At 43.8% G+C, this 17,654-nt stretch overlaps 1 protein-coding gene across 2 annotated transcripts in view; it reads right to left on the reverse strand.

Annotated features, from left to right (window-relative positions):
* Window positions 1-15,937, reverse strand: part of LOC116981972 (serine/threonine-protein kinase 17A-like) — a 52,065-nt gene extending 36,128 nt beyond the window's left edge. Inside the window, exons 1-4 of one of the 2 annotated variants that reach the window (XM_033035229.1) lie at window positions 15,860-15,936; window positions 15,817-15,828; window positions 15,727-15,746; window positions 15,420-15,636 (exon numbers count right to left, since the gene is read on the reverse strand). In XM_033035229.1, the coding sequence (XP_032891120.1) occupies window positions 15,420-15,636; window positions 15,727-15,746; window positions 15,817-15,828; window positions 15,860-15,918 (308 nt within the window). In that variant the 5' untranslated portion in view covers window positions 15,919-15,936. Of the gene's footprint in view, window positions 1-15,419 lie in introns of both variants that reach the window. The other variant, XM_033035230.1, reaches the window with a different exon arrangement.
* Window positions 15,938-17,654: the final 1,717 nt, after the last annotated feature.

The raw sequence follows: 17,654 nt of genomic DNA on the forward strand, positions 1-17,654 counted from the left end.
CATTGCAAATTTTCAATGCAAATTTGTATTAGACGAGCGCTAAATCACCTCAAGTAAAATGTCAACCTTGCAACGTCCTTCAAGGACGGGCACACAATTTTTCTTTTGTTTTTGGATCAGCTCAGCGGCAATTAGCAAATCTTCTGCTGCAACAATGACAAAGCCAAAAAGAACAAAATAAAACTTACAAAGATGCCAGTGATAGGTCAGGAAACAGCACTTCATATTTCGCTTGGGCAGCTTACAAGCCAGCGGTAGGGTTTCTGATTTCTCCAACTTCAAGTAACCCTTGCATCCCCTCTCTTTCCATTTCTCCCCCACCCTAGTCTGCGTACTAGTTTCACTGTCATCCTGTTGAGCTTCACTGTCTGTATAGCCCTTTATCACCTACTCCACAGCCAACAATGGATCATTGTGGGCTCTGCCTTTCCTTCATCATCATTGCTTTTTGTATATCTTTCATTCATCTGTTCTATGTACCTTCTATTTTTCTTGTCTTCCCTTTCCCCTGACTCTCAGTCTGAAGAATGGGCTCGAAGCAAAACGTCACCTATTCCCTTTTCTCCAGAGATGCTGCCTGACCCGCTGAGTTACCCCAGCTTTTTGTATTTATCTTCAGTGTGAACCAGCATTTGCAGTTTTTTTCAGCACGTGCTGCTTACCTGGTCACACTATTCTGGAGAAAGGCACTATTTTCAAAAGCGACTTGCTGAGTTATAGTGTCACACAGCATGGAAACGGGCCTTTTGACCCAACTCATCCACACCAACCAAGATGCCCCATCTAAACTAGTCCCATTTGCCCGCACTGGACCCATATCCCTCTGTGTACCGGTCCAAATGTGGTTATTGTACCAGCGTCAACTACTTCCCCAGTCAGCCCATTCCATATACCCACCACCCTTGTGTAAAACAGTTGGCTGATCATCCGAATCAGCGTGAAGAAGCCACACATATGTTAAACTAGTCCAGAGCGTCATTGAAATGGAAGCAAAATAAAACATTGCACCTCGAGTTTTAGATCCATATTGTAACAAAGAAACATTGGAAGCGCATAAATTGTGAAGAGATCCGGGTTTGCTGAACCACAGCGAGTTCAAGAGAAAGATTCCAATCACAAACGGTGCCTCTATGCATCCACGAGAGATATCCTGTCCACATGTGGGCTTGAAAATCTGTGCGTTCAATTTAAATAGATTACAGTCCAACCGCTGTGAAAACATTCTTGTAATTTCACACTATTGTGAAAATTAAAAATAAATTATATGTTATTGAAATGTAAAATGATAGGAGTGATGAAAAGATAAGTCAGGGATTCAAACATAGAAGTGACCACTCTTTGAATTCAATATTAATTACATCAACTAGACCCTGTTATTGTCTACAATTCTCCATTTGGCCAGCCAGATCGTTCTATTAGAATATGTTTAATCTGTACCTCAACTCCAATATGACACTTTTATCAGAAATATAAATCATGTGTAATGTAATAGCTCCAGTCCAACTATTCGTATAGTTTCCTCCAGATGCCATGAACAATGGTGTCAGGATAACAGCAGGCTTTACAGCTTACAAACCTTCCATCTGATTCACAGCAGGCTGCTTTAATTACCAGTCATCTGATCACATTTATCTAAACCGGAGTCTTTATTTGAGTCAAACCTCCAAATGTAAAGAAAAGTACGAAAAAAAAGCACACAGTTTTTGCCACATTCTTCCTGTGCCTGTAAGCATCAGGATGATTAGACTGAAGATAGACACAAAAACTAACTCAGCGGGTCAGGCTGCATCTCTGTTGGAATGGAATAAATTGGAGTTTAGAAGGATGAGGGGGTGGTTCATATAGAAACATATACAATTACAAAAGGACTGGACAGGCTAGATGCAGGAAAAATGGTCCCATTGTTGGGCGAGTCCAGAACCAGGGGCCACAGTCTTAGAATTAAGGGGAGGCCATTTAGGACTGAGGTGAGGAAAAAAAATACCTTTTTCACCCAGAGAGTTGTGAATTTGTGGAATTCCATGCCACAGAGGGCAGCGGAGGCCAAATCACTGGATGGATTTAAGAGAGAGATAGATAGAGCTCTAAGGGCTGGTGGAATGAAGGGATATGGTGAGAAGGCAGGCACGGGTTATTGATTGGGGACGATCAGCCATGATCACAATGAATGGTGGTGCTGGCTCGAAGGGCCCAATGGCCTCCTCCTGCACCTATTTTCTAAATGATGTTTTGGGTCGAGACCTAGTTACCTAGACCAGAGTTACTCCAGCATTTTGTGCCTATCTTCCGTTTAAACCAGCGTTTGCAGTTCCTTCCTACACATGATGATTAGACTTCCTGGGTGCACAGCACCCACTGAATTACCAGAGAGCAGGATGGAGAAATATCAGCCAGAGGAGCTGGCACCTTTAACAGGAATCCCGGATTTCCATCCAAAGGGCAGCGTTGCTAACAGTCACCGTACACCTATTGCTCCCGCATATTGCTCTCGATTGTAACTATAGTTATAACTTTTGCCCTTGATTGTGATCATGTATTGTCTTTCCGCCGACTGGTTAGCACGCAACAAAACCTCGGTACACGTGACAATAACCTAAACCTCAAACGTTCTTCCTTAACATCATCCTCGCAAGGGCTTTCGTTGCATGGACAAAACAATGAACATTCATGGAAATTGCTTGAAGTTGGAATTGGTCTAATCACAAAGTGCTTTATTGAAGAGACATACGATTCTCTTACTGCACAGTACATCTGTTTCATAAGGTAAGCATAACAGTTTTCATTACAGTGGCCGGGCTTTATGTCAGTAAATCATGTTACGGCTTTAAAATTAGTGCCACAAAGATGGATTGTCGGGGCTCTTTGTGGTGGAGATGCTGACAAGCTACGTGGAGAGACCCCAGCACAACTGCCAAGCAATGTGTCTATAAACATAACTCTCGACACTGCAGTCCCGGTACAAATACTTTCAACAAAACACTGATCTGGTTTATAAAGAGCATTTTTAATCGCAATATATTGACTTAGCCGATTCCACTGGGCCTGCAGCTGAAAGACTCTCTTTACTCTTCTTGGGAGCTGCAAGGAGGCCAAATGGAAACAAAAACAAAGAATTCTGATGCTGTCTGTAATTCAACGATCCCTGGTGGAAAGAGCATGGTTAGACAGTAGACTAAGACAGGAAAGAGATTACTTTTAATTGTCCTTGACCAACGACTGGTCCTCACCCCTCACCTTGTACCCACTGGATGGCACTTAAACATAGAAAATAGGTGCAGGAGGAGGCCATTCGGCCCTTCGAGCCAGCACCGCCATTCATTGTGATCATGGCTGATCGTCCCCTATCAATAACCCGTGCCTGCCTTCTCCCCACATCCATTGACTCCACTAGCCCCTAGAGCTCTATCTAACTCTCATGTAAATCCATCCAGTGATTTGGCCTCCACTGCCCTCTGTGGCAGGGAATTCCATAAATTCACAACTCTCTGGGTGAAAAAGTTTTTTCTCACCTCAGTCTGAAATGACCTCCCCTTTATTCTAAGACTGCGGCCCCTGGTTCTGGACTCACCCAACATTGGGTGAGTCCATTTTTCCTGCATCTAGCTTGTCCAGTCCTTTTATAATTTTATATGTTTCTATAAGATTCCCCCTCATCCTTCTAAGCTCCAGTGAACACTTGGATGAGATGCTACAAGTTTACAGGAATCAAACTGCAAGACTATGGCTTCCAGTAGAATAAATCTATCACTAACATGCAACTGCTAGAAATAAAGCCAAATATTTCTATGAGGTAGAGTTTTTAAAACCCTTTTTCAGTACTGTGACCAGGGACATTGCTTAACCTTTCCAGTAAATGCATCAGGCAACAGCAGATAATCTAATCTTCACAAACAGGTGATTAGTGCACAGGGATAGTTATAAGATCTTTCAATGTTTTTTATTCGTGGAATTTGAACATTAACCTTTGGACTTTCTGCACATAGAAACTGTGTCTTCCTATTTATTTAAGTTGTGATGAGTGCATATATTAGGGAAGTAGTTCTTTGTGTGGAAGAATAGTTAATTTTAATCATTTTCATACATGCACCTCCCAAATACAACATGTCCAGGTGAATTAATGGGGAGAAGATCATGAGATTGAATTACCAAGGCACTGTAGGCTACCGGTCATATTGGTACAGATGAGTACTTGATGGTTAGCATGGTGGGCAAAAGGTCCCATTTCTGTGCTATAAGACTCTGAGATTGAGAGAGTGGGTTGTAGGGAGCATTACTCTGCATAACCAGGGAGGCTGGGGGGTTGGGAAACTCATATTGGTGTAGGAATACCTCAGATAGGTGAAGGAATTAGTCTGGCTGGAAAGTAGATGAAAATTCTGGAGGAAAGATTGGACTTGGGGGGGGGGGGGGGGGGGGGGGGGGGGGGGAAACGTCAGAAAGAAAAACTGTAAGCACCAGGACACCTGACCTTGAGAAGCAGGGAGACATCATGGGGCATGAAGGAATTTGCCTGAGAGCACAGAATTGTGACAGTGGTGTTGAAGGGGTACAATGCAAGAGTCATCATTACAGATGAAAACAAATTGAGGAGAAATTTACCTTAACCAAGAGTTGCACGCTACTAACTGAGGTAGGGACTTCAACAGGTGAATACTACAACCATTCTGGTAAGATGGGCTCCAACATACAAGGCCAAGCTGTTCATAAACCCAGTTAGTATCAATGGTCATGTCACAATGATATTCAGTGCGGCACGGTAGAGCAGCGATAGAGTTGCTGCCTTACAGCGCCAGGGACCTGGGTTCGACCTCGACTATGGGTGCGTGTCTGTACGGAGTTTGTACGTTCTCCCTGCGTGGGTTTTCTCCTGGATCTCCGGTTGCCTCCCACACTCCAAAGACGTACAGGTTTGTAGGTTAATTGGCTTGGTATAATTATAAAAATTGTCCATAGTGTGTGTGGGATAGTGTAAGGGCGGACTCGGTGGACCGAAGGGCTCGTTTCCACACTGTATCTCTAAACTAAACTGTCATTTACTTGTTGAACATGCAAATGAAGATCAGGTGTGGTACACAGATGCAAGTTACTGTGCATGTCCAGAGGCCTCAATACATGCATGCTGCTCACAGGAAGAATCAGAATATTTCCCAACCTACACTAGGCTTTGGAAAAAGCAAGCATATTTCCAGCACCTGGTAGCTTTCTGCCAAGCAGGAAAGAATGGCATGACACTCATGGCACTAGGTATGTCAGCAATTATAATTCATAGATGGAGCAATCACATGCAAGATATGACTATGCAAGTTTACTGACTGATAGGTTCATGCTAAAATGTTACTTAATGTTATCAAATATCTAGACGTTGACTCAATTAAGCTCCAATCTTCCCTTGTTTACTCGTTAATGTTATTAATCACGTTACAATACAGTAATTTACTTGTAATTCATCTAGATATTCCCCATTTGTAACCAAATTATGGTTAATGTCTTTTACATTTGATCCTGCTTCAACAATTAAATGAATACAAAAGCATAACTAAGTACACAATACAATTTACATCAGTGACAGAGCTGGATTGCAGCATTGCCATTTCATGTTCCCATTTTGCCCATTGGAAGTGTGGAGGCAGACGTGGTTCGAATCAGGCCATTGCACAGGGTCAAGTAACTCAAGTGGAGTAGGGGTCAGATCAGGTGATCCCATGCAACAGACTCCCCTTTCTTTCAGATTGGGGTTTGATGCAAGATGTGATTCACTGTAAAAAGGATTTTTTAAGAATATCAGCTCTCTAGATTTCCAAAGTGGTATCCATCAAATCATGGTTCAACAACACCACCAAACCAGCAGAGTGTGCCTCATACTGTAATAAGTACCTTCAGAAGTGGGAGTAGCAGCCTATCAACTTTCCATGTCTTTCATTCATGTGTTCTTTGTACCTTTTCATATCACAAGTTTCCCTCTCTCCTGACTCTCAGTCTGAAGAAGGGTCTTGGCCCAAAACGGCTCAATTCCTTTTATCCTGAGATGCTGCCTGTTCCGCTGAGTTACTCCAGCATTTTGTGTCTATCTTAGCCATTGAAAAGTGCCCACAGTGAGTTTATTCACACCAAGGAGGAAAGGAGGTAGATCATTTGCAACATCATCGTATTCTGGAAAGCAAATGTAACTAGACTTTGCAAGTCTGGTGAGCGGGATTCATGCAGAACATGTACACAGTTGCTGGAACAATTCACAGTTCATAGCTCTATTTGTTTGGACAAGAGGCTGGTTAAACCTGGTGTTAAGTTACCCGAGCACAAAACAATAATTAATGCCTTGTGAACAGCAAGAACAGTGAAATCTGTGGAAAAACAACCTGGCTTCTCATATTTTCAACCATTAAAATTGTTTTTAAAATGACCAAATATAAATAATTGGAACTTTTATGAATTTTTAAAAATGAAACAAAGTATTGATCCCATGCTCAAAGATACTTGTAGAAGAATCTCCTTGAACCCTTAAGACCCTTTAGTTGTTGACGAGAGAGAGAGAAAGAGAGATCCCCACGATTCCTTGTACGGTATGCTCAAAATAGCTTCCTTTCATCAGTGCAGCAAAACAATAATACTGCTACATGTGAAAACATATTTCGAGTTGCAACCTTTGACTATGAACTGGAGACTCCATCTTCTCCATTAACTGTTTAGCAGGAATCATTCAAACCAGCATCTGCAGTTCCTTCCTACACAGGAGAAGCCATTCTGTCCATTTTGCCTATGCAGGTTCTTTAAAAAAAAAAAACATCTAATTAGTCATAACCTATGGCATTTGCTCTCTGACCCTGAATAGATCAAATAATGAATTCCTATATTGGAACCAAGGCAGGACTCATTTTGTTGGCATGGATTGTTAAGAGAGTTAGTACTGCTGTTGCAGAAATGTATGCAGTCCTTGCACTGCGGTTATAAAGCTGGCTGATCAAGGTTGCCTCAAGAACTTACACAATAGAGAGTACCCACAGAGTACAGATTATGTATCAGTCCCGAAGCAATTACTTCATAAATTCAGTTAAATGAAATCTTATTCCCATTTTTTTCATGCATGTTACACGAAGGTTGTTCTTGAATGACGGTATATTTCCGGAGGCAACCTGATGTGGTGTTAACAGGGCTGGATAATTACAAGACAAAACCTTGGAGAGGGAACAAACAACTCCAGCTGATTCTCTACATGTTGAAGGAAGGTCACGAGGTTAATGAGAGAAACTGGTCATCGGTACTTAACATAACTTTAGCTGCTTTTATGTTGGTTTGTATTGGGACTCCCACAGCAGGTGGTCTCGAACACCCACTTTGGCATCTGTTGGGTGTTAGTGTGTGCCATCATCCTAATATGCCTTGTAAAAACCACTGAATGGGTCACAGCACAGTACTGGTGAGCTCCTCTGTGACATTATTTGCCCCTCATACAAATCTTTTCTTTTGCATCATTACCAGTTAAGGTCACAAATGTGAAGAGAAGGCAGTGTGATAATTTCACTACAGTCATATCTAAATCTTCACGGAAAACTAGAGAGCAAATGACCACTGATGAGAATCTACAGTACAAGCGGCAATACTTTAAAAGACTCTCATGTGCACCTCTGCTGAAAACAAGTTATCTTCCTTCATCATCGTAACTTTTTTGCATATCTTTCATTTATTTGTTCTATAATGATGTCCCAATGCAGGCAAGGTATCGAAACTGCAGTCTTGCACTAATTCCACTCACAGGCACTCTCGCATAAAACTGCAGCGTTGCCACAGCAACCAGAAAGGTGTCACCCTCTCACCAGCATGCGTCATTAAACGATGCCATCTCACTGCATTTAACCCAAAAGAGTAAGACTGAGAAACCGTTTGCTGCCAGAAAAACCAACAAGTGCAAAGTTTTGTACAAAGCCTGCATAGGTTTGATGAAACCACAATATTCCAAGAGCTGATAACATGCAATATCTGCCAAACTCTAAAGACAGGAATAAAAATAGGCGTGCAGATCATGTCTGCTAATTCCCCCTAGGATTCTGTGTGGAGTCATCATTGCCTGGTGCAATTTAATTGTTTGGTAAAATTTAAACACAATTTTCCTCGCCTGCATCAAATTAATGAGTTTCAGTTTAGATGAATGTCACGTTTTATCGCGGTACAGTGAAAAGCTTTTGTTGCATACTAACCAGTCAGCGGAAAAACAATACACGATTACAATCGAACCATACAGTGTAGTTACATGATAACATAAATAACATTTAGTGCAAAATAGAGTCCAGTAAAGCCCAATTAAAAATAGTCAGAGGGTTTGTTTCCAAAGAGGTAGATAGTAGCTCAGGACTAGTTGTTGTTAGGATGGTTCAGTTTGCCTGATGACAGCTGGGAAGAAACTGTCACCAAATATGGAGGTGTGTGTTTTCATATTTCTATACCTTTTACCTGATGGGTGAGGGGAGAAGAGGAAGAGGCCACAGTGCAACTCATCCTTGATTATGCTGGTGGTCTTGCCAAGGCAGCGCGAGGTGTAAGTAGTTTATTGCGGTCTTGGATGGGGTTGTTCCCAAACCATGCTGTGATGCATCCCGATAAAATGCTTTCCAATGGACCCTACTGTCTCTTCTCCACTAACTTCACGAAGCCAGCAGTGGAGTTCTGCAGTTGGTCTCAGCATTTGCTGTGGCAAGTGGCTGGTGTTCCAGCTCCTGACCGCTGCTCGAGGATGGAGCGTGTAGATGTGAGAATGTTAAAGGGGCTGTCCCACTTGGGCCACCTAATTGGCAAGTGTAGAAGAGTTTTAAAAAATGACATGTTGAAGACCTCCTTCGACTACGTTGAAGACTAGCTATGACTAACTTCGGGAAAATTGGACTCCGAATAGTGGAGAGTGAATACGACCTCCTTCGACCTCCCTTTGACTAGGATGAAGACTATCTATGACTACCAAGATGAGGAAAACATTTTTCACACAGAGAGTGGTGAATCTCTGGAATTCTCTGCCACAGAAGGTAGTTGAGGCCAGTTCATTGGCTATATTTAAGAGGGAGTTAGATGTGGCCCATGTGGCTAATGGGATCAGGGGGTATGGAGAGAAGGCAGGTACAGGATACTGAGTTGGATGATCAGCCATGATCATATTGAATGGCGGTGCAGGCTCGAAGGGCCGAATGGCCTACTCCTGCACCTATTTTCTATGTTTCTACCTTCGACTGCCCTCGATTACCTACGACTAACATGCCGACCTACTACGACAAAACCTACAAGTAAAAAAAGTATAGATTTTTTCCATGGTGACCTTTTTTTAAACTTGCGGGCATTTTTTAACATATTGAAAAAAACGCCGCAACCTAGCTGAGGCCTCGAGTATGCGGAGACCACTCTCGAGCATGAAGGAGAGTTTTGATGACATCCTACGACCTCGTGTCAACCATGCTGCGAGTACGAGTCGAGGGCAAACTCGCCAGAACTCGCGGATTAGGTTGCCCAAGTGGGACAGGCCCCGAACAGACCTGTGATGGTCGCTGTGGGTGAATGGCCAGCTGGCATTCATTACGTACAACGTCATGTGAACAGTGACGGCTTTGGGAGCAACATGGAGAATCCACAGTCACTAGGAACTGCACCCCGTGCAAACCACCCCCGGACTGAAAGGATGTGTTTAGTTGAAAGGGCTTTCAGAAACTGGCAGACCACAGGGGTTGGAGGACAAGCTGCTTTCTATCAATAGGCACATCAGTTCAATGGCACTGACTGATGCAGCAACCAGCCCATCTGCCAACATCCCTGGCACCAAGCATTCTTTCAGTCCAACACTGGTTCTGTGCAGTTTTGTTAAAACCCCTTTAATTTACATAGCACAGAGCCACAGAATAGCTTTGACAGGAGATTTCAATTCTCCTGCCCAATGTAAATATTCAGCTCCCCCGACAAAATGCCTAAATCAGCTGGAGCCCCGAAGAATGCTGCACTCCATCTGAAATAAGAGCATGCTGCAAAGAATGAGATTTCCCAGGGTACGGACACACATCACCCCGAATGTTGTTTGAGCAACAAGAGAGCATTGAGCACTGTGCTGGCAACGCTGGGCAGAGTTTTCTTTTCCCACAGAATGTAATGCAGCATTTGCATCCGGTCCGAGTGTCAATGTGGTGTCAGCATATCAATCTTTGCCGTGTAGCCCCAGACGGCGGTTAACAAATCCTGGCATGAACTAGTGCGATACGCAGACCACGAATCAGAGGAGATACTATAAAGCAACAACTTGGGCCAAAGACGAGGCTACATGCTTGTAATACCGTACACTTGTATCAAACCTTCCCCGATTTCAACACAACTGAGATTTTGTACCAAGCCCTGCATTAACATGATTTTCATTAAAGTCTCCTTCACCGAGGCAGAACATGACCAACAGCCATTGGCATCGTTGTCGACTCCTGCATGTGTGCTCAATGCCCATCTATTCCCCTTATGTTTTATACACCACTGTGAGTAATCCCTCAGCCTCCTGTGCCTCAAAGAATAAAGTCCTAGCCTGCCCACCTTTCACTACAGCTCAGGCCCTCGAGTCCTGGCAACATCGTAAATCTTCGCCGCACTTTCTAGCTTAATAACATCCTTCCTATAGCAGGATGATCAAAAGTGAATATAATGCTCCAAATTCGATGTCACCAATGTCTTTTTCAACTGTAACATAACTTTTAATAACCACTTAGACAGGTACATGGATAATTTAGTTTAGTTTATTGTCATGTATACCAAGGTACAATGAAAGGCTTTTTGTTCCAAGCTAAGCAGTCAGCAGAACGACTATTGCAGAAAGTTCACATCATTACAATGTTTAAGAAAGAACTGAAGTTGCAGGAAAAATCAAAGGTAGACAAAATTTCTGGAGAAACTCAGAGAGTGAGGCAGCATCTATGGAGCGAAGGAATAGGTGACGTTTCGAGTCGAGACCCTTCTTCGGTCTGAAGTAGGGTCTCGATCCGAAACGTCACCTATTCCTTCGCTCCATAGATGCTGCCTCACCCGCTGAGTTTCTCCAGCATTTTTGTCTAACATCATTACAATGGATCTGTCCAGTGTACAGATACTTGATAAAGGGAATAATGTTTAGTGCAAGATAAAATCCAGGAAAGGATAAGAAAGGTTTAGAAGGATATGGGCTTAAGACAGGCAAATTAGACTAGGTCAGGTTGGCAACTTGGATGGCATGGACAGGTTGGGCCGAAGGACCTGTTTCCTTGCTATATAAAACTAAATATCATCTGTCGTTCACTGCTTAAGGTGCATCGGTACCAAGCTCAAACAGATGCTAAAATGTACAGCAATGGCATTAATATAATATTTTTCCCCAGCTCCCCACTTCCCCACCCCAAGGGAGGTTTAATTCCCACTGCCCCGTTTTTGGCCCTATGCCCAACAATCCAGATTTGGTCAATGTGTAGGATTAAGCCTACACTGATTGATTACATTACAACAGACCATGCACATGTTGTACAATCAATCCAGTACACATAGGCATGAAAACAGTTGGCTCTTTACAGAGTCCGAATTAAAAAATGACATGGCTGTCAAGTTTTGGGAAGTTAATCACGAAAAATCACCAGAAAATTTAATTTCCTGTGATTGAGAACTAATAAAGGCCATGTTAGTGCATTCAATCATCAGCTACCATCGGCATGATGGTATTACACATTATTAACTTTCTAAGCTACTTAGGTTTAGTCTCTATGCAGGCTGAATAAATACTACAATTCTACTTTAATTAGATTAATTAGATTACATCCTCAGTTGCACAGACCTGCATTGAACTCAGCGAGGATGATACATATGTTTTTAGGCACAATGCCTAACTGGATCATGATATCTGCAGCTGAGTTTCAGGTGACAATCATCTGCTTTGCCACACTTTCTAGGACTGAGCATGACCTCTGACACAGGCAATCTGACTACAGGATAACACAGACCATGGAGAAGAGATTCCTGGAGCTAAGTGATGCAAGAGATCCCCAGCCCTGACACCGGGAAGAGGCAGTGCTCCAAAAACAACTGGCCTTCCTTCTCAACAGCAGCTATTTTTCCGCAGATTACTAGTCTTGCACACGACACATTGTCTGCAATTTGTAAAGCAGTATTATTCTTCAGTGGCGAGATCCCCGATTTAGTTCAGAAGCACAAAGATTACACACTTTTGTCAAAAGATTGGAACACCAAGAAACTTAGATACCCTGGAAGATGTTTAATGTCAGATGGATTCAGAGAGCACATCTCCCCATCACTGAGCCCTGGTTTGTGCTTTGCTAATAGGAGTGCCAGACCCCCAATCAAATGTGTCGCTAAATCAATCTGATCACATACTGAATCATCACACAAATTTCAAAGTAGCATTTCTAAATGATACTTGTATTTTGTTTTAATTCACAGATGGATTACATTAAACCCTGCATCATTCTGCAAAACAAACTGTTGGCATCTTTGAAAATCTCCAAAAATGTTGTTAGAGTAGAAGGTACAAAACATTGAAAACCACCACACTGGGCAGTCCCGGCTGTGCTTTTACAGGAATCTTTTATAATATAAACCGATCCGTAGGAAAGAACTTGCATGGTTGTGGGGAGGGGGGGGGGGGGGGGGGGGGGGGGGGGGGCAGTGGATTGCATTTACATTGAGCCAGTTCCAAGCTGATGCACCCGAAATGGGAAGAAGGGTATCGACCCGAAACGTCACCAATTCCTTCTCACCAGAGATACTGCCTGTCCCGGTGAGTTGCTCTGGCTTTTTGTGTCTATCTTCGCACCAAATCATTTACTGTTACAGTTTTTTTATCAGATAATCTTTCCACCTTTTTCTGTTATGATGAGTTCCGTTAGCAATTACTTTAATGACATTTCTACGAGAGACAATGTGAAATGGGTCAACTCTCTCATTGCAGAGTTATTTGTGTGGAAGTAATTGCCCCCAGATTAATCACACAGTGGCCAAAGTTCTTGCAATAACCATACTGAATCGCAATAAAAGGCATAAAATACAGAACCAGTATCCAGTAACCTGAAACCTGGTCTTTAGACACCAGTTCAAATCCCAGCACAGTGCAGCTGCAATAAAATTTTATAAGACCATAAGTGATAGGAGCAGAATTAGGCTATTTGGCCCATCAAGTCTAATCTGCCATTCAATCATGGCTGATCTATCTCTCCCTCCTAACCCCATTCTTCTACACTTCTCCTCATAACCTCTGACACCTGTACTAATCAAGAATCTATCTATTGCTGCCTTAACTATATCCACTGACTTGTCCCCCACAGCCTTCTGCGGTAATTTATGTTATAGATACACAGAACTGCAGGGGCCGGTTTACAAAAAAAAAGGCACAAAGTGCTGGAGTAACTCAGCAGGTCAGGCAGCATCTCTGGGGAACATGGATAGGCGGTGTTTCAGATCTGAAGAAAGTTCAAGGGCATTCAATGTGTACAAATGGAATATGGTGATCACACTAATCTAGCATTTATTTGATCCAGTTTATACGTCAGAATCAAATTCCAGTGTGAATTACCACGTAGAACTACATGGTTGCTGTTTTCACAACCAGCTGGTGTGTTGATAAAATAGGACACTTCCTCCAAACTCTGCAGATGTAACATTGCAACCAGACGTGTTACTGCTTTCTGAATTACTATTAACTTGTGATGCCTGACATATGACAAAAGGGGCATAAAAAATCCTCAGCTATCAGCTCAGACACTTTGGTTCCACAGATGTAATCCCCACACTCTGCTCTCAATGAATACAGAGAAGGCATCTGACAAAGAACCAAGGGGAGTGTATCTGGATGGACTGGTTTAACCCAGTGCACTATCTTTGTTAGGTTGCAGGGTCACTAGCTCTCCAGGTGAGAGAGAGGAATTCTAAACATTAGCAGAACTGACAAGAGAGGATATTGGGAACAATGAGATCTTGTGACATTGCTAGCTTCGCCTACAATAAAAGCCATATATCCTGTATTTGTTTGTATTGTTTCGATCCACAAATACTAATTCCCTATCAGGGCTATCCCCAGCTTTCAGAAGCCCTTCCCTGGTCCACCACTCTTCTAACTACAAATCAGCAATCAAAGCTCAAACTAACCTGGATTCTGTCTGTGGATATATCCAGAGAACTTGGGTCAATTCTGACTCAGAAGTGACTTTGGCATGCTCCATTCTGGAGTGAGAGCGGGAACTGAATCACAGTGAAAGTTGGTGCAATGTTGAAATGCACCTGAGCAACCAGCTACAGCAGTTTGAATTGTATCTAAAGTCATGAGATTTAACTTAACTGACTAAGATAAGGATGCAATTACTCAGAGAAATAACCACAAGGTTCCCTGCAAAAAGCATTAAAATATATATTTTTAAATACATAATATGCACAAAGTTTTGAATGTCACTTGGTCTGCGTCCTTAAACATTAAGTAAAGGAGCCAATTAAGCTGTTTACTGGGCAGAGAGGTGACATTAAACTTCTCAGTGTCTCCACTCTAGGTCAACGCATTCAGTTGTCAACCTTTGACCACTCTTGACTGAACGTGTTAAACAATGATCTGTAATGCCATGCACATAACCTTCAAGCTACGATTAAAATAACAGCAACTGTTCGCAGTGTTTATTAACAACGGCTGCACAATGCGCTCAATAGCAATTAAGACATTGATCTGGTAATTAAAATGTACTTTGGCAGCACAAACATTAACAAAGCAAAAACAAACTAATTTAGCTTCTCCAGACTTACGGTGCATACTTATGGTAAATAAAAACAACTCTCGCTTGATTTATCGCAAGGTTAAGGTTTGACCTCTTCCCACCTAGACGTTAAAACGCGACCTGTCATTTTAAACGGGGCACCGGCTCCTTTCAGAAAAACTTTCCCCCTTAATTGCTCCTTTCCACAGATCGTTTTACTGTTTTGCCGGGTCACTGTGGTGAATAGATCTGGGTTCGGGGGGTAGTGGGGGTCAGCGCAGGGAGGGAAGGAAAGGGGGGGGGGGGGCAACAGTGGCGGGGAGGTCGCGGCGAAGGGGACGAGGGGGGGGGAGGTGTCAGTGTGGAAGGGGAGCGGGGATATTACTGCTGGCGAGGCGAAACGGGAGAGAAAAAACGGGGTGTCAGTGTAGGGAGGGAAACGGGGAGGGAGGTCAGTATACGGTGGCGGAGGTATCAGTGTGGAGGGGGGTTGAAACGTGGGGGAGGGGATAAGGGTGTCAGTGCAGCGGGGTACAGTTCAGGGAAGTGTCAGTGTCCAATACAGGGGGACGGGGTACCACCAGTACTTGTGCCTGCTGCCGGCGCTCCGGGACGGGGGGGAGGGGGGTGGGTGTCAGTGGGGAGGGGAGGGCAGGTGGGGGTCGGGGGTCAGTCGGCGGTCCTACGGCCAGCACTCACCTCCCCAGCTCCTTGCCCAGCAACGTGTAGTTGCTGCTGAAAGGGTCGGTCCGTATTCGGCAAAGGATCTTGGCTACCATTCCCTTGCGATTCATCATTGCTGCAGCAACTGCTCGGGCAGTCTGTGGCGGAGCCGGGCGTCCGGCGAGGGCTCGGTTGCAAGTCAGGGCGACCTGGGCAGGGGGTCGGCAGCCAGTGCCTTCGCTCCCCGGGACGGAGCGGTGCGGGACGGCTCTGACACACTACACCGCAGCGGGACACGGTGAGGGATGGCTCTGATACACTACAGCGGGGCGGGTGTGCTGTGCTCTGACACACTGCACTGCAGCGGGACACGGTGAGGGATAGCTCTGATACACTACAGCGGGGTTGGTGTGCTGTGCTCTGACACACTGCACTGCAGCGGGACACGGTGAGGGATGGCTCTGATACACTACAGCGGGGCGGGTGTGCTGTGCTCTGGTGCAGGGCTCTGACACACTGCACTGCAGCGGGACATGAGACAGTGCGAGCAGCTGAACTCTGAGCCACATCACTGCGCCCGCAGCCAATCGCTGCACAATATTAGCGACAGCGCTGCCCCTAAACCGCGGCAGCTACCTACAGATGCAGCTGCGGAATTACAGCTAACACGCACCAGGTTTACACCGCACTCACCCCGTCCAGTTTCACCAAAAAGGCGTCAATTTAATGCATACCCAGGGATAATTTACCCGTTGCTTTCCCATGGATAGAATATTTTCTGCATCCTCTTTAGCCACAGGTGTGACCCCAGAGGACGAGAGAGAGCAGCCGAAGTTGGCCCGTTGTTTAAGAAAGGAGGTCGAGATAATGCAGCAAATTATAGAGATTTACATCAGTGGCGGCGCAATAATTAGATACAATTCTTAGGGACAGGATTTACTTGCATTGGATAAGCATAGACTTAATTATTACTGTTAGTCACAGCGTCACACAACAACGAAACAGAATAAGAAGGAACTGCAGATGCTGGCTTACACCGAAGATAGACACAAAATGCTGGAGTAACTCAATGAGGTTTCGGGTCGAGACTGATGAAGGGTCTAGACCCGAAACGTCACCTATTCCTTTTCTCCAAAGATGCTACCTGGCCCGCTGAGTTACACCAGCACTGTGTGTATATCTTCAGCATGGAAACAGACAAAACTGGTCCATGCTGACCAGGATGCCCCCATCTAATCTAGTCCCATTTGTTTGCATTTGGTCCATATCCCACGAAATGCTTTATTTTCCATGTACCTATCCAAGTGTCTTTTACATCCTGTTCCATATATCCTCCACCTCTGAGTGGAACAGTTGCTGGGTTATCCATATTGCCCCTGTTTAACATAGCAACATATTTGGCTACATTCCAGTCGTCTGGGACCTCTCCTGTGGCTAAAGACACATAAAATATTCAACCCTATTCAATCCATGAGAAAATATGGTTTTGTACAGGGGAGGTCATGTCTTATGTATCTGATTGAGGTTTTGAGAGGGTGATGATTGTTAAGGGTTATACAGTGGACGTTGTCTCCACGGACTTTACTAAAGCATTTGGCAATGACCTTGATGATGGGCTGATTCAGAAGATAATGATGCATGGGATCCATCATGACATCCATCATAGATTAGTCCAAAAAGAAGGGTCCCAACATAAAATGCCACCCGTTCTTTTTATCCAGAGGTGCTGCCTGATCCAGTGAGTTTCTCCAGCACTTTATGCCAATCTTAGATTCAAAATTAGCTTGGTCATGGTAGAAAGGAATCAATGGTAGAGAGATGTTATTCTGATGAGAGATGTGTGGCAAGTGGAGTTGCATAAGGAATGTGAAGGAAGGAACTGCAGATGCTGGTTTACACAGAAGATAGACACAAAATGCAGGCAGCACCTCTGGATAGAAAGAATAAGTGAATTTTTGGGTCGAGACAGTCTGAAGAATGGTCTCGATCCAAAACCTCACCTATTCCATAGGGATCTGTGCTGAGACCTCTGTTGTTGATGATTATGTATTAATGATTTGGATGAAAATGAAGGGGGGTTGATTAGTAAATGTGCAGATAAATCAACAATTGGCAAAGTTTTGGACAGTAAGTGGTCAAATAAAACAGCAGTATATGCAGTAGATCATTGGAAATATGGGTGCAGAAGTGGAGTTTAAGCTGGAAAGTGAGAGTTGTTGCACTTTGGGAGGGCAAATGTAAGAGGAAAGTATACAGTAAATGGCAGGACCC

The sequence above is a fragment of the Amblyraja radiata genome, chromosome 16, assembly GCF_010909765.2.
Source record: "Amblyraja radiata isolate CabotCenter1 chromosome 16, sAmbRad1.1.pri, whole genome shotgun sequence".
Lineage (NCBI taxonomy): Eukaryota > Metazoa > Chordata > Chondrichthyes > Rajiformes > Rajidae > Amblyraja > Amblyraja radiata.